Here is a 22,661-nt window from a genome sequence, read left to right on the forward strand (position 1 = left end):
AATTTTTCATATATAACCAAACGAACAATACATGAATAATAACAAAAGGGTTGGAGGACCCTTTTTTCATTTTTGCTTCCCCCCATGCACTTATCATTGTTCTTCTTTTTTTTTTTTTTTTTTTTTTTTTTTTTTTTTTTTTTTTTATCTAGATGTGTAGCTGCCCCTAGTCTTAAGTTTTTTTAGTAAATGCCCAACTTTTTAACCATGCAAATGGTCTTATTTTATCTCATTAATCTGTTCTAATCATCATAATTTTTTTAAATTCTTACAAAAAATATAATAAATAATATTTCAACTTTCTTCAAATTTTAAAATTATATTTAAATTATATTTTATTTAATTTTAAATTTTTATTTCATCCCATCTTACCTAACCAAACAGACGTTGAAAGTAAAGTGATGGTGAGTCATGTGACTTTCAAAAGTCATCTTCCATCGAGGGGGAGTTCTAATTAATTCTCCCAATATTTTTCCGGAATACACGATGACTTAAAAAGAAAACATATTACACAACCCCTCAATTATACAGGCACACAGCTGACAGAAGTAAATGGCCGAGACGATTTTCTTTGACATTATCAGACGGTGAATGAGTTAATTTGTACGTATCATGTGAATATTGTCATGACATTAATGTTGATAAATAAAATTATTAATATAGTTAATACGAATCATGTTATAATTTTTTTTATGAAAATATGTCGACTTCAATTTTATTTTTTATTTATTTATAAGTTTTTCTCTTATATATATAACTCCTTACGTGTATTAATTCAGCTAGCTAGGCGCTCCTTAGACAACATTAATCCTAAACTTGTCCCTGCAGATGCAGATGATCAGAGCAATATCCTTGTCAAATGGCTCCACATGCAGTTACACCAAATTATATAGTGATCTCTGAAATGATTTTTGTCGTGGAGCGGAAAATAAAATGGGTGATTTTAACCTAATATATATAATATAGAAGATCATTTTAAATGAAAATTAAAAATCAAGATCTTCATTTCGACCTGTTTGTCCTGTTCTTTGCTAGCTACTTTGTTCTCATCATGCGCAGCAGTACTGCATGCGTTGCTACATTCAGATTTCTAGTCTTGCATGGTTAGGTCTGGGGGATATCATGTCATGTTCTTTGGTAATTAAGCTGTTGAATCAGAACCAAATTTAAATGGCTGATGGTGCTTACGAATGTCCAAAGAAAAACAATTTTCAAATGAGAAGATAATCATCATCATGAACATGAAGCCCTTTTAGTCAAATTTTGCAGCTGTCATATATATTCTCAATATTCCTTTTCAATTTCGACAAGCAAAGCATATCTTCATGTCCCCATTCTGCATGAAGGGTCCTTCTCGATCGCAGTGATGAAATCTAGCCCCCGGCCGGCCCCAGCTTCCAACATTATTTGTCTGCTGTGATGAAATCTACCTCTTCCTAGTTCTCGATATTTCTTACTCTTTTGTTAATCCTGATATATATTGTTATTACTCAAAACGCTAATGATCTGTGTTCGTAGCCTTATGTTCGTGCCTGCAAGCTGGAAGATCTGAATAAATTTATATACAATGGAATTAAGCATCTCGACCGTATTTCATAAGCTATCTCTTTTATCAACCTTAAATTAATTAGCATGTTGTCCATATATATCTTTTATTTTGGCGATCGAATAGGTTTGATGAGATTGATCAGATCTAATGCTCCTTAGAATCTGTTGGAAATGCATGCATGCAGTATCTTTTTTAAGTGGTGGAAAATGTCAAGACTAGAATGATGACCTTTCGAAACCTTCATGTGATGACTAGCTATATCTGTTTTCCATGATAGTGATCATGTTACTTCGCTTCAAAAAAAATAAAAATAAATAAATAAAATAAAATAAAATAAAGGAAATTGCCATTCATGATTCCTTCTTGATCATGTTACTTCACTTCAAAAGCTTCAAATATTCTGCAAAAAGATAATGCCGGCCGGCCATTATTAAAAGGAAAGAGGACTACTCTTGTCATCGTCGATCTGCTTACAACTCCCTAGTTGTCTTGTTGGCAAAATGAATGAATAAGTAAAAGAATTACAAGTTGGATTTAGTCTTGACACAAAATAATTGCAGAGAGCAGAAAAGTAGGGCGAGATTCGCGTGCGGCCGACGGGTTGTGGAAGGAGTTTCAACTTTTCGACACAAAAGGAGGGGTTGACTTAATCAAGTGGGAAACATGGCCACGCAACTCCTTGTTATACGGTCTTGTACTTCCAAACCCCCCCCCCCCCCCCCCCCCCCCCCCCCCCCCCCCCCCCCCCAAAACAAACGTCAGGCTTACGTGGCGGCTACCTAAGGATCTCAATCCCGTACGTCCTTACAGTCCTTCCCTTTGTTTGAATATAATCACCTTCTTTCTTCCCAAACAAACGCATACAAACTAAGGTAAGGTAGACCATTTCTCTCTGTCTCTCTTCCTAATTGGGCTCTTGTATAAGAATTTTGAGTCCTTTTCTAGGGGGATAAAAAAAAAAAAAAAAAGAGAGAGAAAAAAATCTTGGTGGGTTTATAAGGATGATGTACGAACAACAGCAGCAGCATATGAGGAACAGGATGGAGAGAAGGAAATCCATAGAGGAAGATCAGAGATCGGAAATAGTGGATTTGAGTGGCATGTCCTTGGAGTCTCTCCCTACTCCTTCCCTTAGTTTAGGCACTATTTGTAATCTCAACCTTTCTAACAACAATCTTCAGGTATTTTCGGCAGCTATTTTGGCCCAAATTCTAGAGATTTTCCTTCACCAATATTCTATTCTTTATTCTTTACCTTTTATAACGGTAGAGCCGACGGTACATGAGGAGTTACAGTACTTCAAGATATATATATATATATATATATATATATATATATATATATATATGCTTCTGTACTGTGTTTCGAAGTAGACAAATTGTAGTATGACAAGCCTTCTAGTTACTGGAAATAATCAACATGAATAGAAAGCTCAAATTCTTTTGTTTTCCTCTGGTACGTACGAATATCTCTTTTCATCTGAAGCAAGTAGGATAATATATATGGCTCCAGTATTTTCCTCCCTTAACTCGCATGAGACTGAATTCCATCTTCTCCGTCTTGTTTTGGCATCCTTTTCCCTTACTATGCATGTGTTAAGACTTAAGCTCCACCTCTCTCTCGCTCTCTCTCTCTCTCTCTCTCTCTCTTCTCTCTCTCTGATCGATTGAGCAATCTCTAAAGGAGAAAAAAGGGACCACGTACAAAATTAAGGATTATAGTTTATTGTTTTGTGCAATACTCTTGTTAAGAATCTGGTAAAACCAGATGCTCCATCGCTTGCAAAACTCCACTAAGTTATGTTATGGCTCGAGTACTGGAGCCTGGAGAAGATTGATAAAAAATAAAATTTATTTGGAACTTCTTAATCTTTATCCGAGACTTCTAACTTCTATGAGCTAATTATATTTTGTTGATCTATATTTTACAGAGCATACCGGAGTCCTTAATTGCGAGACTGCTTAATCTGATGATATTGGACGTGCACTCAAATCAGCTTAAGTCGCTCCCAAATTCGATCGGTTGTCTTTCTAAGCTCAAGGTTCTGAATGTCTCCGGCAACCTTATTGATTCCCTACCAAAAACCATTGAAAACTGCAGGTTTGTCCTTTCATCGTGAGCTTTTAACATGCGGCACGTCAAGTAATTTTATTATAGGATCAACCGTAAATATTAATGGACAATAAAGATCATTAAAGACTGGGAAAAAAAAAAAAAAAAAGCTGCAGAAATGACAGCTGCAAACTTGTCTCTAAGATATTTCATGGATAAGGACTCGTATATAAGAAACTGATAAAAAAATATCAGGACAGCGAGGCCGGAAGACATTTTTTTTCTTCCTGGGCAGGCTCAACGACATGCAGTTAGACGAATGAAATTAATGGCTGGCTGTGAATAAATATTCAGATGGGGCTTCTGTTGACTTTTACAAAGCATACATTTACTGGCATTCGATCTGCTCCATTGACTCTTTCCTTCCCTCGGATAAAGTAGTTATTAATGACGACAGAGATGCACCAGTAAATTATCTTTAATTTTACTTAAGGCAGCATTTGTCTCGTATGCCGCGTACAAATTAGCATGATCGATCGAAGTCCACATATATATTAGAAAAACAAAAACGAAAAAAGCTAGAAAGATATTTTCCTCTTCACTACATCATGAATATATATTCTGAGCTTATTAAATATGATTACATATATACATAAAAACAGCTTAATTACTTCTCATAGGGAAACATGATTTTCTAAAGACTCTGCATGTACCATTAAGAGTAGGTTATTTTTCTTAGAGAACATATATATAATTGTTTGGGAAGAACATATAGATATATATATATATATATATATGGGTTGCTTTCATAATTTTTGTCGTGTGAACTATAAATCATATCCTAGCATTTATTGTTGAAAATTCTTCGTTTTGGGTGTGATAAACGTTTATCACACGTTAACGGTACATATATATATATATATATATATATATATATATATATATGACTCTTTCGAATATGACTTTCAGGACTACAAATTAGAAAGTCAAAAAAAAAAAAAATTATTGTTGTATGAATATCTAGCCATTTAACAAGTGGCTCTTTTTAGATCTAGCATCTTGAGATCTTCCAATCTGCAACGAGCACGGGATAGATTAGAGTTGCTTAAAGATGTGACAACTTAATAGGCTTTTTCTTTTTTTTTTTTTTTTTTTTTTTTTTTTTTAAGGAGGGTTTCCATCCTAAATATCATTGGTTAATAGAAATCTTGATGTTGAAAATATGTTTCTAATTCTTGGATGCAAATATATATATTTTGGGAGACTCGTCCGATTGGTTAAAAGTCGATCGGTATAATTTACATTACATTTGTATGACTTTTTGTCCGCTGACATTTTTGTATTTTCACCTACCAGATCCTTGGAAGAACTGAATGCCAACTTTAACAAGTTGATGAAGCTCCCAGACACCATTGGCTTTGAGCTTATTAACCTCAAGAAGCTCTCTGTCAACTCAAACAAGTTGGTCTTTCTCCCAAGCTCCACCTCCCACCTGACCTCCCTGCGCGTCTTGGATGCCCGCCTCAATTGCCTCAGATCCCTCCCCACAGACCTCGAGAACCTCCTCAACCTCGAAGTCCTTAATGTAAGCCAAAACTTCCAGTACCTCGACACCTTACCCTATTCCATAGGCCTTCTCATCAACCTTGTCGAGCTGGATGTCAGCTATAACAAGATTACAACCCTGCCTGACTCCATGGGTTGTCTCAAGAAGCTCCAGAAGCTCAGTGTGGATGGGAACCCGCTCACTTCACCTCCTAGTGACGTGGTGGAACAAGGAATGCATGCTGTGAGAGAGTATCTAAGTGAGAAGATGAATGCCGGTCACAAGAGCCCACAAAAGAAGAAATCATCGTGGGTTGGGAAGTTGGTAAAGTATGGGACCTTCAGTGGGAACACAAGACATCATGGCCCTCGCGAAGAGCGTGATGGGTTCATCATGCCCGACTATCGGTCCATTGATGGCCTTGCTTCGCCAAGGTATATGGGGATGTTCTCCCCACGTCGCCTCTTCTCTCCCCGGACATACTTTACTAGATAAGGTGCAATCAACAGTGTCTTTGGAACACACAAAACCCTTAATTTCTGAGTTAAGTTTCACTGTAAATGTTTTATTTGGGGTTTGATTGTAGTGATGTAGTTTTTTTGCAGACTGTAATTAGTGTGTGTGGCTCGGAAAGATGGGTGGGGCTGCTTCACTGTATCATCTACTACGCTGCTATGCAAGACGGTTATCATGTTGGGGACACCAAATAAACATCATGATTATTAGTTTCCCTTTGAATGCTGTTTTTATGAATATTAAGCCCTTTTCTAAGTAATGAAGATATTAAATTTTCTTCCCATACTATCAAAACTAGCACTTTCGCCCTCAGACTATCAAATTTGGATAAATAATACTCTCTTTTACATATTTTTTACATCAAGATGAGTGACATATATAATCTTAAACATTGATCCTAAACGGGAGAGGCACGTTCTAATTTTTAACTACTCTTTAGTACCTTGTCTCGGTTTTGATAAATAGAGAGTGCAACGCAAATTTTACCCTAAAAGAATAGGTGACAAAAGAATAAATAGTGCCTACGAGAGACACTCTAAATGATAACGATCAGCAGAACCGCAGGTACAAAGGGTTTTGACTTTTGAACCTATGCTTTTCGAAACTGTCAGTCTAGAAGTATTGATAGCAACGAGATACCGCTGCTGTAAAAATTGCTAAGCAGCGCTCACGAGAAAATGAGGCAAATTTTCAGCAATTTGAAACTAAAAGAGCAGAATTTAAGTCCCAAGAATAAATCCCTAATAGAACCTTGCATGAGCAGCACCTCTAGCTGGCCTAATGTGCGCTATAGATATTGAAAAAGATGGGGCAAGTAATTAACAATGAAATAAGAAAGTGATGCCTTTTACTTTAAAAAAATAAAAAAAAGTGATGTCTGTTGAGGAAAGCTTAAAAGAATGAATGGTGATCAAGAGGAAACTAATGCAAAAACATGCATGCATGACAAGCTCTGGAGCACACAAGTGGTAATAAAATCAGCACGAAGCACCCCATCAACACACATGCGCACATAAATACACACTCAAAATTCAATTCCTGGTCACACGTCACATTCTACCATTTCGATTTTAAAACAATTGCCTAAATTTTAAATATTATATCAAAACAGTCAACTATATTTAGCTTTCGATAGGTCACGATATGAGAATGAGGAATCAAGCAAATGCAATGTTAACAAAAAGCAAATTACCATAAATGCAGTCAGACATCACTATATGTTTTGGTTCAAAAGAGTATACTCCTTTCATGCTGCTTTTGGTGTCCTCAGCCCACCCCTTCACCAGTCACCAATTCAATCAAAGCTCAAGATATACCCATAATGGCTTCCATTAACACACATACGCACACACGCACAAGAATAGAGACTTAAACTCTGCAACATTGTCACAATCCCCATTTTCCGATCAAGACAGCTTTTTAAATTCATGAATACTATTATACAGTAATTCCCACCCAATTAGGATTAGAATTTTATGTTTTCATCTGTTTATTAGTACAGAGTATGCTTGCCTCTATTGTTTATGACTTGCATTATGCCTTGTTGGCCCCGAGGGACTGCCATTGAATCCTAAGGAAACTCACATGCACATTCACAAACTAGCCATTCGTAGACCAAAAAAATATGAAAATAAGAACGAAGCATGGCATCTCATGTTCAAACTTTATATTATATTTGGGCAAGCAGAAATACAGATACTAACTCTGACACAACACACACAGAAGCTATTGATCTAGCCCAGAAATGCAGCATTATAGCTCATGCATAAACTTAAATCTTATACAGGGTTTCGGGTAGGGGTAACAAAATGGAGCTTGACTAATCATGTCACAACATCAAGCAATCAGTTCGCATCATTTGAAGGAGGAACGTTAAATCCCAGAACTAAAACGTTACATTTATTCCTACATAAACAAATAAACAGGAAATGAGAACTGAATATATGATTCAAACCATGGTCCTGTCGTCCGGATATGCACAGATGTTCTACCCAAGCAGATCACGTGCTAATAGATAATGGCAACATCCAACACAACCACGATAATGGTAATGATTCATAAATAGGAAAAACCTAACAAGTAGCGCTATTGAGTTAAGAAGACATCCATGATCCATACAAAAACTTCATCTCAAGAAATCAACCTAGAATAGAATCCCACGGAACATAGAAGAAACATATATGATGCCAAACCGAATTGCGAAAAGTTCAACTAAGATAAGCCGGGATCTTGATCCGAATAAATAGCATACTCATCACGTAAGCAATTACCACGGAGGAGATCCCCGCGGTGGCGTAGGAGACCTTGACGGATTTGGCGCGGTTGCGGTCGAGCGCGAGGTCCATGAGGATGATGCCGACGCCTCCAAGCACGAACATGAACCCAGACGAGAGGCCCTCGACGATGTACTGGCCGTTAACGCGTCCGGGAAGGAAGACGACGGGTCGTACAGAGCCGGTGGCGCGGTCCTGGGTGGATCCTATGCCGGGGGGCTCGACGATGACGTCGTATACAATGCCGGAGACCACCATGAAGTAGGTAAGCAGGACGAGGGCGTAGACGGTCATCGGGGAGGGGAGGGTTAGGGTTGGGAGCTTGAGGCGGAGCTTGGGCAGGCGGAGGAAGCTGAAGGGGAGGATCCGAAGGAGGTGAAAGATCGGGTCCACCGAGCCGGACGACAGCGGCTCCATCGAAGCGCTGAAGGTTTGTGTTTCGGGTTTGGAGCGCATTTTAGGTGGGTGGGTCGGGTTGAGCAGAGGAATGGAATCTCAAATTTCAGGACGAAGCGTGGCTGTTCTTGTGTAGGGGCCGGTTTGGGTTTGGTTGACTAAAGTCAAGTACGGGCGTTTGGTTATAGGAAGAAGGATGCCACAGTTTTTGGTTAGGACGGTGCTATGCCACTCCCGCTTTATCTCATCCAAGAGAGAATAAATAAATAAATAAAAGGAATTCTAAAACGTTTGGTATAGGAATTAAAATGCAGAGAGAATATATGAATAAATATCTTCGTTTTATTCTTAATATGATGTCCATAAATTTCGAATTTTTATGAACCTTACTAAAATCACATTCGAAGTCGAATGAACACGAATCTGGATTTTTATGTCCGCATTATTTCTATGTATCTACTATAAATTATTGATTTATTCATATATATATATATATAAGTATTTTTCTTTATTTTGTATCTTTCTTTTTTAAACATATATATATAATTAAATATTACGATAGAATGATAAAAATAATAAATTAAATGCTAATAAAGTAGAGGTATATGGTGTATTTGAGTAAAGGCTTTATGTAGAATTTTACAATTTATACTATTTATTTTGTCTTCTTTATGTGATACCAAAAATATGATATTACGTGATTTATTAAAAAAAAATTTAAAAATATATATTCAAAACAGCATAACTTCTAATCCTAAATTTCTTATACTACTTCGTGTTTATGTTTTAAATTTTTTTAACATGAAATGTGGCATATGGTGCCATATCAAGGGGCATTTATTTTGGGGAGTAATTCTCAATGTTTTAAATTTCGTACTGTACTGTTTGATACGGTCGAAATTTTTCGTTTCGGCCGTTCGGCCGGTACTCGTTGTTCCGGCCTAAATTTCGGCCTGTATCGGCCTATATTTCGGCCGGTACCGGCCGATATTTCGGCTTGTGTTTTTTTTTTTTTCATTTTTTCAAACTACAAGCTTATTTTTTAACTCCAAATTCAGACTAGACTATTTATAATTTATATATATATATGTATTTATATATAATTTATTTATATATAGACTATTATTTTGAAATATAATTTTTATATATATTTATATATATAATTTATTTATATATCGACTATCCCGAAACGTTATACCGAAACGCTATCTCGAAACGGTACCAGTAACGAAATATTTCGTTCTAGTGCCTTGACCAGTACGACTTCCAGTACGGTATTCAAAACATTGGTAATTCCGGCTCGCATTAAATATTAAATCCATAGCTGAATTCGAAAAACATGTGTCTTTTTCATAAAAGGTCCATCCACCGTCGATCATGGTCCCCACACGCATTATACTATACGAGCATTGCTACACAATCTCTCTAACTTTTGTATACTATATTTTTTTAAATTTTTAAATTTTTTAATATTTTTTTAAAATTTTTTTGAGTTTATTCTTTTTAAATTAATTTAATTTTTTTTATTCATTATTCATATATTAAATTTTTGATAAAAGAAGAAAAATTAAAAATTAAAAAAAATGTGGTGTGTAGAAGTTATGTAGATTTTTTGATACTATATTATTACCAAAATTAAAATTATATATAATATAATATAATATATATATACCCGATGAATAAGAAGTTAAGAACAGTAACACCATTAATTCACAAAAAAAAAAAAAAAAAAGAACAGTAACACCATGTTACAAACTTAGTACCTCGCAGGCTCGCCTCGCCTTGCTGTCGGTTGGCTCTTCCGTAATCCGTGATTTGCTCTAACTATCTGCCCGACAGCTTTTCCTTTCCGTCATCATCGCTCTCCTCGCTCTACATGTTCCCCCTCTTTCCTCTTTTTTCACACTCACAGATGCGGTTTGCCTTTGGTTAATGCGCTTCTGTATTCTATTTGTCTTTTTGGCCTGTCTCTCGAAGTCTTCCTTTTGAATTGTGAACTAAAACTGAGCCTGTCTGCTTCCCCTCTCTCACTTTTTATGTGTCCCTTTCTGCTTCTGATGCGGCGTTCTTCTCTTCTCTAGGGTTTTTGAGAAGCGAACCCCATTTTGATTTCTCAGAGAAAGAGAGTGAGAGTGAATACCGTGTAGCTGTAAAATGTTCAATTTCTTAGTAAGGAAAGATGTCAGGAAGATTCTTAAGCGCAAGGATAGTGATGCTGGCGAAAAAGGTAACTACTTTTGATACGATTCATGTTTTTTTTACTGAGCCTTCCTCTATTTCTAGTACAATTGGAACTGTAATAATTTTTGAAACTACTCTGCCTTGGCTACGAAGGGTTTCTTAGATTTTTTGATCTGGTTCTCACTGAAGCTTTTGGTTAACGAGTATTGCGAATAATATAATCGTGTGCAGTATTAGTTATTGTTGCATCTGCTAATTCATGGTAAACCGACTTCAACCTGTTGCTTTGTTCTACTGTTTGGTGTTTTACCATTATTATTGTTGTTATCATGATCTTTTTCCTATATTTTTACTCGAGTGGTGGTATAATTGGAGAAGACATCCCTGCTTCAATCTGTTAAGACAGCAAGACCATTGTCGTCGTTGTCTTTACCATATTTTTACTATTGGAGATGGGTTTTTTTACTACTATTATTGTCGTTACCATCATCTTCCCATGTACTCTTTTCAGGCTTCTTTGCAATAATGGGGCTTTCTTTGATGTCATTATTCAATTACTTGTTTAATTGGCACTTTCAGGTGCTTAACAATAAGTTTTTCTGTAGATTTTTTCAGTATTGGACATAATGATTATATGCGGATATAGAATGTACCAAGTAGATTGTGATTTTTGAGATTCGAAAATATTTGTCCCCAAGATATGATTTAGTTTTCTCCTTTTTTTGTTATCCTCAACACAGGAAAAGCTCTGGAAGAGTTGCGAGCGTCTCTTTTTAATGAATTTCGCTTGTCTGAAGGAGCAAGGCGTCAACGGCAATGTAGATGTGGCCCCATTGCTGCCCTTACCTTCAATTTTGTGGTTGCTGTTGGTATTATTTTCATGAATAAATTGGTTGGTATAGAACCTTTCTGTATATCATTTCCAGCTAAATAGTGCCATATTGAATTTGTAGTCACTGCTTTCCAGTTGTCTTATCCAGCATCATTTGTTTTTTCAGGTGCTTAATCAAGTTAAATTCAAGTTCCCTATCCTTCTCACTTTTATTCACTATGTTATAAGCTGGTTATTAATGGCTGTGCTAAAGGCCTTTTCTATCCTCCCTGCATCTCCTTCCTCAAAACTGACACGTTTGTCTACTTTAATTGCTCTGGGCACCGTTATGTCGCTATCTACTGGGCTTGCTAATGTCAGCTTAAAATACAATAGGTGAGATATGTTATTTCTTATTTCCACAATCAAGTATTCCGTTTCTGACAGAGTTTATTACCTATTTTTTCAGTGTGGGATTTTATCAGATGTCTAAGATCGCTGTAACACCGTCAATTGTTCTGGCAGAATTCATTTTGTATAAGAAGAGAGTTTCTTGCTCCAAGGTAGCTGCTTGTAGTCTCTCTTCTAGAATTGCTCTTTAATTGCTCCAAAAACATTGTGATTCGTCTTTTTCTTTTTGTTCTTCAGCCATTCATAAGCTTTGTGTGCACATTACTCAGTAGGTGCTTATAAAGTTCTGGGTACATTGAGTGTCAAGTTTGTCTTTTTTGTTAGAGATGTAATTTCTTGTTGAACCAGTCTCTGACTGTATGAAAATTTATTTGATCTGCCTATGTTTGTTACATTCTGATGTGGTTGAAATCTTGCCAATGAAATCTTCTAGGTACTTGCACTTACAGTTGTATCTATTGGTGTTGCTGTGGCTACGGTCACTGATCTCCAATTTGACCTCTTCGGTGCTTGTATAGCATTGGCATGGATAATACCTAGTGCAGTCAACAAGATCCTCTGGTCCAGTTTGCAGCAGCAGGAGAATTGGACTGCCTTGGCGTAAGTTTCAATCTTTTTCAAATGTCTCTCTTTCTCTCTATAACTTTCCTCTATTTTTATTTGCTTTGAGAAAAGTCACAGTTTACATCTTACCAAGAGTCTGAAATCATTGAACAGCTTGATGTGGAAGACAACACCGATCACCCTGTTATTTCTGGTTGCTTTGATTCCTCTGTTAGATCCACCCGGTGCTCTCTCATTTGATTGGAATTTTAATAGCACATTGGCTATTCTCACATCAGCAGTTCTTGGCTTCTTGCTTCAATGGTCAGGTGCTTTAGCACTTGGGTAAGTAACCTCTATTCATGCCATAGCCTGTTTGGTCCAATGGCTTGAAATATTTAGTTTTCAGTCTCTTACTTTGTTGCTTTTCATCATTCTCACTCTAGAGAGTAAAGTTTGCAGGACATGTAGCCTTATAGTGGCAAATCGTTTTCCTTAATTACTCCTAGAATTCCGAAGGCATCACGCCTCATGGACCGTTTTGCTCTTATACGAAAATGACATAGGATGGAAGTCAGCGTTCTTCCACTGGCATAGAACTGGGATCGCTTTTACCAAATTCGACATAAAATGAATGTCCTTTTTGGTGCCAAGCCGACATAGAACAGCAATAAATAATTCCATATCGGGCATGGATATAGACTTTAATGGATTAAATCATGACAGTTGTTTGGTACTGGAATATATGATTAAGAGAATCAGATTTTAGGATTTTTTTTGGAGCATGTACTTCTAAGGATTTAGGGTCCTATGCTTGAAATTTGGTACGATCAGTAATAACATTTTGGTTTTGCCAGCGTGTGACTTTAAGAATGGTATCTTGTTTGATTTTGGTTGGTCTGGTCCTTGGTCCTAATTCTGCTTTCATTTTATTTCTCTGAACTCACAGGGCTACATCTGCCATCACCCATGTTGTTCTTGGGCAGTTCAAAACATGTGTTCTTCTTCTAGGAAACTTCTATCTCTTTGGTTCAAATCAGGGAAAAACTAGTATTTGTGGAGCATTCACGGCAATTGCTGGTATGTCTTATTACACTTACCTTAACCTGAAGCAGAAATCAAGCAAAACATCTCCTCGACAAGCCTCCTCCTTACCCATATCCAGACTGAGCAAAGAAAATGGCAGCGTAAATGATGGAAACTATGGTGGGGAATCAGTCAAACAAGATACCTAAACTTTTGATATGAAGATTAATGAAAAGATGAAATTCTTGAGTTACATTAATTCAACTTGACATAACTTCTCCAATTTCAACAATTTTCTGAGTTCAGAGAAGTAGAGCTCTTTCTGTCACGTGTCATTGTTTATAGACGACTGGGTTGCTACAGTTAACATTAGAATATTGTAATGCCTTCTCCAGGGGGCTTGTGCAGATCATGTGGAGTAATTTGCTAATCGTTTCTGCAAACTGAACACTGTATATATGAATGATTTGAGAATTCTTTACTTGAATACAATTTTATTTGGCTTTCTTTTTCGATATGTGTGTGTATATATATATATATATATATATATATATATATAGCATTTGTCAAATCAATTAAAATGGAAAGGCGTGCCAGTGCTGTTGATTTTTTGTCTTGGATGAGCCAAAAGTATAATGTAGTTTTTCATACACATGGGTTGGCAGCTTGGCATCTAAGACCAAAGCTTGGAGAAGTTGATGTAAACGTCTCTCTGATTTATATTACAGTGCAATTTGTGGGTGATTTATATTAATTGGGAACAGCTACTGGAACTGTTTGACTTATTCAAATGTAAATAATAAAATAATATGGAATTAAAATACTTTATTCTCGATATGGATTCTGCATAATTGGTTTTCATCAATCGCTATAAGATAATATTTTTGTAAATCAAATTCATAATACTATTTGTCAATCTTTTTGACTTGAACGAACTAAACTTGTCTAAAGATGGACCTGCGGTACCTTGGAAATTGAAACTCGTGAACAAAAATAAGTATTGATTTTCATAGATGAATAATGCTAGCATCTCAATAGTTCATGTATTTAAATATTTTTTTTACATATTAATGAAGTGACTATTAAGTTCTGTTTAGATACAGAAATAATTTTATATCATCTTATTATTATAATTTTTTTAAAATTTTACATAAAAATAATAAGTAATTTAATTTTTTTAAATTTCAAAATAATAATAATATTAAAAAATAATATTTTATTGAACTTCTAATTTTTATTTAAAATTATATCATCTTATTTCATCTCATCTCATTATTCAAACATGATTTTAATATATTAAATTTTTTTAATTTTTAAAAATGTTTAAAAATATGTTTAAAAAAAGTTGCAATTTACATTCGTGGACTAAATGGGGAAGCATAGTACCAACCACTGATAGATTGATTCACACATGCAGACTCACGGCCACGCAGAGAAAAAGAGTCACGTGTGGTGTGAAAGAGTTGTTGGTGTCGGTAGATGCATGGTGTCGGTCCAAGGTTAAACAGGAATTGTTCAGTTGTTGTTTGTTTATTGCAGAGATGTCTGAGAGATGGCAATCAGATCAATCAGAACTAGTAAGCTAGCCCTATTCATGTGCAACGCCAGACTCCTCCAAAGCTTTTGGCTGCCCACGTGGCAGACTATTGCAGTACTAATACGCAGCAATTGTCTGAAAAATTATACAAATTAATAAATAGCATAATGTTGCTGATTCCAAATGATAGCATCACTCTTTATTATATGTGTTCAATTGAAGAGAAGGAGTACAGCTTGACTCCTAATAATAAAGGTTGATTACAGCCATTCATCCCAATCTATAGACTATTTCATTAACTTAGATCTAATTCTGATTTCAATAAGCCAACTCCAAGCTGAGATATTGTAAAAAAAAATGGCATTGGAACACAGTAACGTGCGTCCTGTCATTGCATGCCCGAAGAAAAACTGTGGGCTCTTACCATTCTGCATGCAGTAGATAGAAACCAATTTTGTCGTCAACTCCACTATATATAGGTAGAACTATAGCTATCGAGAGATTCTCCCTATGAGTGCAATCCTTGTTTTTTTTTTTTTTTTCATATATTTCTTAATGATCTTTAACATTTAAAAAACATCACAATATTATTAAAAAAATACTTCTTTAACTACTAAATAAAAAATAAAAATAAAATAAAAAACTTTTATCCGAACACACCATCGGAATATAAAGCATTCTCCTTTTATATATATATATATATATATATGAAAGAGTAGGTCAATGAGACTTCGGCCTCTTTTATTTTCACAACCACGTACTCTCGACCCATCTCATCTCATTTTATTTAAGTATTATAAATTTCTTAAATTTTTACATAAAATAAAATAAATAATTCAACTTTTTCAAATCTCAAAATAAAAATATATTTCAACAATATTTTATTCAACATTTAATTTTAATCTCAACTCATTTCATTTCATCTCATATACGAAAACAAACGAAATTTTAGGCTCCGTTTAGATGTTGAGTTAAATTGAGATGAGTTAAGTTCTTTATGAATAGTAGTCATGAGTTGAGATGGTAGAGTAAGTTTTGTGGAATTTACCTAAAATGAGTTTAGATGTGTAAATGTGAGTTTGTATATATTTATGAGAAGTTAAAAAAAGTTGTAGGTCGTGCGTATAAAAATATGTTGAATTAAAAAAAGTTATATACCTCACATATAAAAAAGTTTTGAATTAAGATAAATTTAATGATTTGAGAATTGTATATTTAAACGTAGGATTAAGTGACTGAACAATTCAGTCCAAATGACAAACGGCCTTAAAATCCAAATTTAAACTTGAAGATCAAAACAGGCCGCCTATCCGATCAGTAGGTCACATGCATGCTTCAGCGTTTTAACAGCACAAAAATATAGTTAATGCATGGATCGAGTATCATGACCAGTACGTAAAGCCATCATAATACTTTTAAAAGCTTAAGGTTTGGAACAATACGTTGAAGCTGCCCTTTAATTTGAACCGCCAGTACTACTCATGTGCTATATTAATTACTTGCAAACCCAACCATTCACGTGCAGATTAATTTTAATAATAATTTGATGAAATGAAACCGACAAATTCAAGGCTGTACGTGTTTGATCATAATTTTCTTTATCTCACTTCTCAAGATGAGATCTCAGGATCCAAGGTTCTGCATGCATGCTAGCTAATGGCAATATTGTCGACATTTTGAGTGACATGTTACGCATATGCGCGCGGTGTCGTTAAATATGATCTCTACGTGTTTGTGATATGAATATGTTTATGTTTGATCATATTCAAGATCAGTACTGATGCATGCATGATCTTAAGATTCTCTAAATTTGCTGCACCCGAACATGCATCGAATAAACCAATAAGCTAGCTAGCTAGTAAACTGAATATTAAAGCATGCATGCAGTTAGATTGGAGCAAAATGAACTGGCCTTTTTGAGTCAACTTGAAGAAATTAAAGAGCTTCTTTGAAATTGGTGAAGCAAAAACCCGGCCAAGCAACTACATCAAACGTATAAATTTGACTTTGCCTATTGGTCTATCTGGATTACTTTCTGGCTACCACCTAACTCATGTATAACAGGGTAATTAAATAGAAGAAAAACAAAAGTACATAAATGACATTGATGAAAGATCTTGAGATTGAAGGAAATTAAACAAAACCCAAAAGCATTTTTTCCCTGGACATTGCATCTGCCATATCCATCCACCTAAACCTAATATTTGGAAGGATTTACAGTAGTATGTTTGCTTTCCCTTGCCTTTGTTGTCCAGAAGTACTCAGAGGCCGAGAAGTATGTAGTAAAGAATTGTTATGGGCAAGGCGACCAGCATTCCAAATATAACTCTGCAATGCCATGCACATCAAATTATGTTAACCTTTTTATGTTTTTTTAACATCCTCAATCTGTATATATGTAGTTCTTAACCTGGGAAATTTTAAATTACTTACGCAGTGCTAAGTACGTTGGCATGGACGTTGTACTCCTTGGCAAATACAAAGGGAACAATCCCTTGGGGAAGAGCAGCCTGCGGACAGGAAGTACTACTCATTAATGTCAATTATTTTGCGCGTTTAGTTCGTAGAAATTCGTAAACGAAACCAGGGTAAATGCTTTAAGCTAGCAGCTTTCTCATTAATTTTGAGCATATATAGCTTTAGTTATATTTCTTGAAATTTATGAATGGTGCAGTACCTGAACGATTGCAACATGCAAAAGAACACCGCGAAGACCGACTGCGATGGAGGTAGCAGCAATTACAGCGGGGCCAGTCAAGAACCTAACAGCCATTGAAAATGTTGCCACGGATTTTCCACAAGCAATTATCTTTGGTTGTAAAGCCATGAACAGACCTGATTGAGCAAAAATTTTACAGATCAGCCATCATTTTCATTTGCAACAAAAATGGGGCCAGTACTATTTTAGTAGTAAATTTACTTACGAGTAATGTTGCTCATCATCTTCCCATCATCCTATGATGTGGTATTAGGTGATTGAAAATTATTTATTACATTTTACTTATAAGCCTATCATTTAATGCCACATCATAAGATGATTGAAGGATAATAAGAGTTAGGATGATGAATAGATTTTTTCTTTACTTATATATGAATAGAAAAGCAATTTTTGTGACTTGGTTAGTCAAGAAAACGTACCTAGACTGAACATAGCCATTCCCAAACCCGCATCGGATAATATTGAAATGGATCCTTTGATGATGGACGGCATTTGGATATGATATCTAAGGACAAACCAGATCAGTCAAATTAATTAAACCATGGTTTAATTAGTTACTTGTGTCATTGAATGTTTATATTTAAACAAGTGGTACATTTATAAAAAGATTTTATAAAAATAAATTTATAAATTGACGTGACTTCATATAATATATTAAATATACTTTACAATAAAAATATATTTATAGATAGCTAAAAAGAATTCTTATATTTATTAGACAATAAAGAAGAACTAATTAGAATATATAATGACTAAATTTAATAATCGAAAAATAATCTTCCCAAAAACCACAGAATATAGATACTAATCTAGGGAGACAAAGGAACATTAATCCATATTTTATGTTAGAGAATCGGAGAGCTAGCATCAAAGTTTGAGTCCTGCATACAGCTTAATTTCTAGTCATGTGACATGATCATGCAGTAAAAAGTGTGCATTGATCCACATAACAGTGCCGGCATGATCATGCAGTAAAAAGTGTGCATTAATATGGATAGAAAACCAACAGATGCATCGGAAATATATATTCATAAGAACAAGTACAGTACGTAATTAGTGGGCTAGCTACCTGAATGAAACGAGAGACCATGTAACGCCCAAAAGACTTGAGTAGGTGTTGGGGTTTCTTATAAGCTTCCTCCAAACCATGATAAGTACAAGCCTAGTCATTACACTTGCCGGAGGCATTTGGTGCTTCTTTGCTCCAATATTAAGATCTCCTTGATCTTCCATGTCCATTTTTTTCTGGCATGTGTAAGGAGACCCGCTTGTGGGGAACTTCAAACCTTCCACCATATCAAGCTCCCTATCCCCATTCATTTTTCTTGCTGCGCTCAAATTTTCATCTAAATCGTGCATTCCTGTACATGAAAGTTACCTCAAACATTACATATAAGACATGCACAGCAGCTAATGCAACAAAATACACTGATACTTATCTTGACATGTATTAATAATGCTTTAAGAACTTGGACCGATCGATGGATATGACGTCATTAAGAAAAGTTGGATATTATCAAATAATTTCCAAGTAAATCACAGAGAGACAAGTAGTACTGTTGGTTCTGAGATTAATAACTTGATTACCTCTTGTAGCAGCATTTTCATGTTGAGGAGCAGCGCCCTTGGAAGGATCAATGACACCAAAGTCCGTGGAGGAAGCTGCATTAACTGCATGTCTTAGGTTCCCTTCCGAAACTGGAGATGCACTCGAGCTCCAAACAAACATGTGAAGCTCCTTGTTAGGCACTGCACCACCGCCAGAACTATCCTTCTTCCTTAGGCCACCACTAGTAGACCCCGACAACATAGGGTTTGGAGGCGGGTACGATGAAACGAAACCGCCATTAAACAACTCGCCGCTCATGCTCCGCCCTCCCGGCCTCTTCTTCCCAATCTTAAACATCTCCTCGTCAAAATTTGAAGCCCTTGGTGTTGCTCCTTTTGAAGACTGCAATGAGTAAACATCGCCGCCTAAACCCCCTTGGAAACTATTTGTGTATCCATGTTTTGGACTGGGTGCCTTGCTAGCAAACATGGCATAAAAATCTGTCTGGTTAAAGCTGGAAGCCCTTGGAGTGGGTTCTCGAGAAGATTGTACCGAATAGATCTCAACACCGGTGAGGTTCGATGCCCGTGGGGTCATGGAAGTTAACGAGTTTAGTCCATTGGATTTGTTGAAAGAAGAAATCATAGATGCTGTAGCCGATCTTCTTACTACTACGTGAAGCTTTCCATCGTCACCGATCTCAGCATCAGCCTGCAATGGCTCACGACCGTTTAGTGACACGACGTCTGAATCAACTTTGAAGGAGGTGATGGATCCAGCAGTCTCAGGGAATTGCTCAGCAATGAGGAGCTTTGCACCTCTGAACTCAAACAGGAAGAGCATGAGAGTATACCAAATTATACTCTGCAAAACCACAATCTGGACCATAAGGTCTCCGGAGAAATCTCCATACATGGCCTTCAAGAGTGGGATTCCCATGACAAGTGTGTTTGGGAGAGTGGAAAGTGAGAACAGCGTGATCATCCACTCAAGATTGCCATTTTTGCTGAAGGTTTGCCACAGGAAGAGAGCAATAAGAACGACGATTTTCTGGAGGGAGTCAGCTGCAATGAATCGATAGTTCATGGCATAAGGGTCATTGGTAGAAATGAAATGGAAGGAAAGCAATGGAACTGCAAACACAGCCACAAAGCGGTTGATGCCGGAGCACTGGTCAGGTGTAAAGATTTTCCACCACTTGACGGAGCCATATGCCAATAGCATTGCAACATACAAAGGCACAATGGCCGCAAACACATCGTACATGTCTTTACCAGTAATCATGGTTATAAACTGGACAAAAGAAGCACACACACACTCAGAGAGAGAGAGAGGGAAGAGAGAAGAAAGAGTGAGATGGTTACATCCTCTCTTATAGAAGGGAATTCTGTTTTTTTTTTTTTTTTACATTATTTTCTATTAATATTGGTATACGGCAAGAGATTCGTTAAATAACTTAATTTTAATGGCTTTTGTGTGAATGACGAAATGGGATTGATGCAGAAGCAGCCTCGACAACAAAGCAGAGAGAAAATGTTTTTCAAATGAGAACCTGTAGGCTGTCCTGAGAAGGAAAATGAAAATTAAAAAAAATGGATCGGAGATTAGATTTTGGGTTAAGCATGGATATGTATGGCTTAGATCTTACGTAAATCATGACTTTCTACCTCGCCACTCTACTCGTTTTATGCACATGAGTTGAGGGAGCACTTCTGGCAGCAAGATTCTCTCGCAGCTTGCGGGAACTTGGGCCTTGACTTGAGATTTTTTTATTTTTTCTTTCAATATATAATTTTAATTGCAGAAACATATTCAGCAAATGGAAAACAAAGAAAAACAATGTCAGGATGAACGCATTCTTTATTTTCCCTCATGTGTCTCATAATTAAACGACTTAATTCTCACTATAATAAAATTGTTTATATGCAGCTAGTTATTTATAATAAAAATTATTCTTTACATATTGTTTTTATTGCAAATAACTCGTTATAATTAAATAATCGTTTTTCTTAAAGGAAATTTGTTGCTTCTATATATACTCATGATTGCTCGACTAGACTAAAATCCAGGTTACTGTAGATAAATTATCAGCTATATCAATAAGAAAGTAAGCTTAATTATATATATATATATATATATACATTCTGAATTATTTATAGATTGACTTTAATTAACTATCAATAACTAATTTGTCAAATATTAAGTACAAAGAAAACCACTCTCAAATTATTATTATTTTTTTTTCATTTTCTATTAGATTTGTTTCTATATATTAAGTACTCTTTGGTGACCTGCATGCATGCGACAGGAGTCAGGATAGCTGAATGTTAATGCTAATATGATGGAACATGTAAATTAAGCCCAAAACTCTTGATCAATATATAGGTTGTAGGGTTTCTTAATTAATTAGAAGCTAATTCCCGGCCCCCAAACCGTACTAATCGAGAATTGAAGTAGATCAAGCCTCTTTACTACAACTGATCAGGGTATATACCTTAACAGAATTAATTAATGATCATTTGATAATAAAGTCAGCAGAAAAGTGCCGCCCGAGTTATATCTAAATAATTATTACAAATTATTAATTAAGTCACAGACATGAATGAATTATTAGGGACAAGATGCAGATGGCGACATCATATATATATATATATATATATATATATATATATATATAATGTATATATACCTGCAAATACGTCGTACAAGATAGACCAGCTTGCAACACCACGTACGTACAATTTGGACCATGATATTTCCGGGTGAAAATGGCTCTCAAGACCTGGAGATCATTCCCATGCATGCAATATTAAAAATGTTCGGAAGGGTGGAGACTGAAAATTTGGTGATCATGTTAATTCCATGCACTAGCAGTCGAGGCTGCCATTAATTTTTACTGACGATGGCAGCATTAATACCGTTAATATCATGCTTCAAAGGCGTCAAGGAAATGCAAGCATGCAAGAACACATAACGCGCACATGAATATGGATTCCCAGAGTTCCGAATATTAGAGACTTTAAAGTAAGAGAGATAAAAATACATAAAGTATAACTTATATATAGGCCACATGTAGCATTTATTAATCATTTATGACTATTCATCCGGGTTAAAATTCGGAAACCCGAATATACCTGAACTGGAACCCGGGTTTCAAATCCAGGCCGGAATCCGGAGCGAGACGTTAGCATGGGTCAGACCTAGATGAATCTGGACTTTTTAAAATCTGGGTTCCAGGTTGAACTTTTTTTTTTTTTTTTTTTTTTTTTTTTTTTTTTACATTGTTTATAAATTTTTGGAGAAGTGATAGGCAGGCCGGCCAAGCACTTTTACTCCTATATATTTTAATTTGTTTTAAAGACACTTTACTATCTACTGGAAGCAGAAAAGCTTTCCCTTTTTCTCAGCAGATTTGCTTGCAAGAATTTCGGTAATTCAGATGAATAATCTCTCTAGCTCCCTCATGTATACACCTCACAAACATTAATATTAAGAATATTTATCTTTTTTTTTTTTTACATTGCTTATAAATTTTTAGAGAAGTAATAGGCA

General features: G+C 35.7%; 4 protein-coding genes across 5 annotated transcripts; 2 read left to right on the top strand and 2 right to left on the bottom strand.

The window, feature by feature from the left end:
- The first annotated feature begins 2,395 nt into the window (after window positions 1-2,395).
- LOC121261103 (plant intracellular Ras-group-related LRR protein 6-like) lies at window positions 2,396-6,036 on the top strand. Its single transcript, XM_041163283.1, has 3 exons — window positions 2,396-2,730; window positions 3,480-3,649; window positions 4,958-6,036. Exons 1-3 carry the CDS (start codon window positions 2,551-2,553, stop codon window positions 5,640-5,642), a joined length of 1,035 nt encoding a protein of 344 aa, XP_041019217.1. The 5' UTR covers window positions 2,396-2,550; the 3' UTR covers window positions 5,643-6,036.
- Window positions 6,037-7,698: 1,662 nt separating this feature from the next.
- LOC121261104 (oligosaccharyltransferase complex subunit ostc-like) lies at window positions 7,699-10,242 on the bottom strand. Its single transcript, XM_041163285.1, has 2 exons — window positions 10,109-10,242; window positions 7,699-8,569 (listed from the first exon to the last, which is right to left on the bottom strand). The coding sequence occupies exon 2, from the start codon at window positions 8,390-8,392 to the stop codon at window positions 7,871-7,873; it is 522 nt and encodes a 173-aa protein (XP_041019219.1). The 5' UTR covers window positions 8,393-8,569; window positions 10,109-10,242; the 3' UTR covers window positions 7,699-7,870.
- Window positions 10,243-10,419: 177 nt separating this feature from the next.
- Window positions 10,420-13,810, top strand: LOC121261102 (nucleotide-sugar uncharacterized transporter 1-like). Of its 2 annotated transcripts, XM_041163282.1 has the most exons (8): window positions 10,421-10,559; window positions 11,025-11,092; window positions 11,254-11,405; window positions 11,512-11,720; window positions 11,794-11,887; window positions 12,169-12,335; window positions 12,453-12,623; window positions 13,228-13,810. In XM_041163282.1, the coding sequence occupies exons 3-8, from the start codon at window positions 11,394-11,396 to the stop codon at window positions 13,511-13,513; spliced, it is 939 nt and encodes a 312-aa protein (XP_041019216.1). In that variant the 5' UTR covers window positions 10,421-10,559; window positions 11,025-11,092; window positions 11,254-11,393; the 3' UTR covers window positions 13,514-13,810. The 2 variants fall into 2 exon arrangements, with proteins under 2 accessions (XP_041019215.1, XP_041019216.1); XM_041163281.1 differs by lacking the exon at window positions 11,025-11,092 and having other exon boundaries at window positions 10,420-10,559.
- A 2,977-nt stretch (window positions 13,811-16,787) lies between these two features.
- Window positions 16,788-20,585, bottom strand: LOC121261100 (auxin efflux carrier component 2). The gene is made up of 6 exons (XM_041163279.1): window positions 19,148-20,585; window positions 18,630-18,921; window positions 17,980-18,065; window positions 17,519-17,676; window positions 17,275-17,351; window positions 16,788-17,169 (listed from the first exon to the last, which is right to left on the bottom strand). The coding sequence occupies exons 1-6, from the start codon at window positions 20,391-20,393 to the stop codon at window positions 17,103-17,105; spliced, it is 1,926 nt and encodes a 641-aa protein (XP_041019213.1). The 5' UTR covers window positions 20,394-20,585; the 3' UTR covers window positions 16,788-17,102.
- Between the last annotated feature and the right edge of the window lie 2,076 nt (window positions 20,586-22,661).

This window comes from Juglans microcarpa x Juglans regia, chromosome 4D (genome assembly GCF_004785595.1).
Source record: "Juglans microcarpa x Juglans regia isolate MS1-56 chromosome 4D, Jm3101_v1.0, whole genome shotgun sequence".
Taxonomy (NCBI): Eukaryota; Viridiplantae; Streptophyta; class Magnoliopsida; order Fagales; family Juglandaceae; genus Juglans; species Juglans microcarpa x Juglans regia.

Bases quoted from the DNA above. Each gene is read 5' to 3' on its own strand.
- LOC121261104 (XM_041163285.1), bottom strand. From the start codon at position 8,392: ATGCGCTCCAAACCCGAAACACAAACCTTCAGCGCTTCGATGGAGCCG.
- LOC121261102 (XM_041163281.1), top strand. From the start codon at position 10,487: ATGTTCAATTTCTTAGTAAGGAAAGATGTCAGGAAGATTCTTAAGCGC. The intron at 11,406-11,511 runs GTTGGTATAGAA...TTGTTTTTTCAG, and splicing joins TTATTTTCATGAATAAATTG to GTGCTTAATCAAGTTAAATT. The intron at 12,624-13,227 runs GTAAGTAACCTC...CTGAACTCACAG, and splicing joins TCAGGTGCTTTAGCACTTGG to GGCTACATCTGCCATCACCC.
- LOC121261103 (XM_041163283.1), top strand. From the start codon at position 2,551: ATGATGTACGAACAACAGCAGCAGCATATGAGGAACAGGATGGAGAGA. The intron at 2,731-3,479 runs GTATTTTCGGCA...TATATTTTACAG, and splicing joins TTTCTAACAACAATCTTCAG to AGCATACCGGAGTCCTTAAT. The intron at 3,650-4,957 runs GTTTGTCCTTTC...TTCACCTACCAG, and splicing joins AAAACCATTGAAAACTGCAG to ATCCTTGGAAGAACTGAATG.
- LOC121261100 (XM_041163279.1), bottom strand. From the start codon at position 20,393: ATGATTACTGGTAAAGACATGTACGATGTGTTTGCGGCCATTGTGCCT. The intron at 18,922-19,147 runs GTAATCAAGTTA...TTTCATGTACAG, and splicing joins TGAAAATGCTGCTACAAGAG to GAATGCACGATTTAGATGAA. The intron at 17,677-17,979 runs GTACGTTTTCTT...TTGCTCAATCAG, and splicing joins AATGGCTATGTTCAGTCTAG to GTCTGTTCATGGCTTTACAA.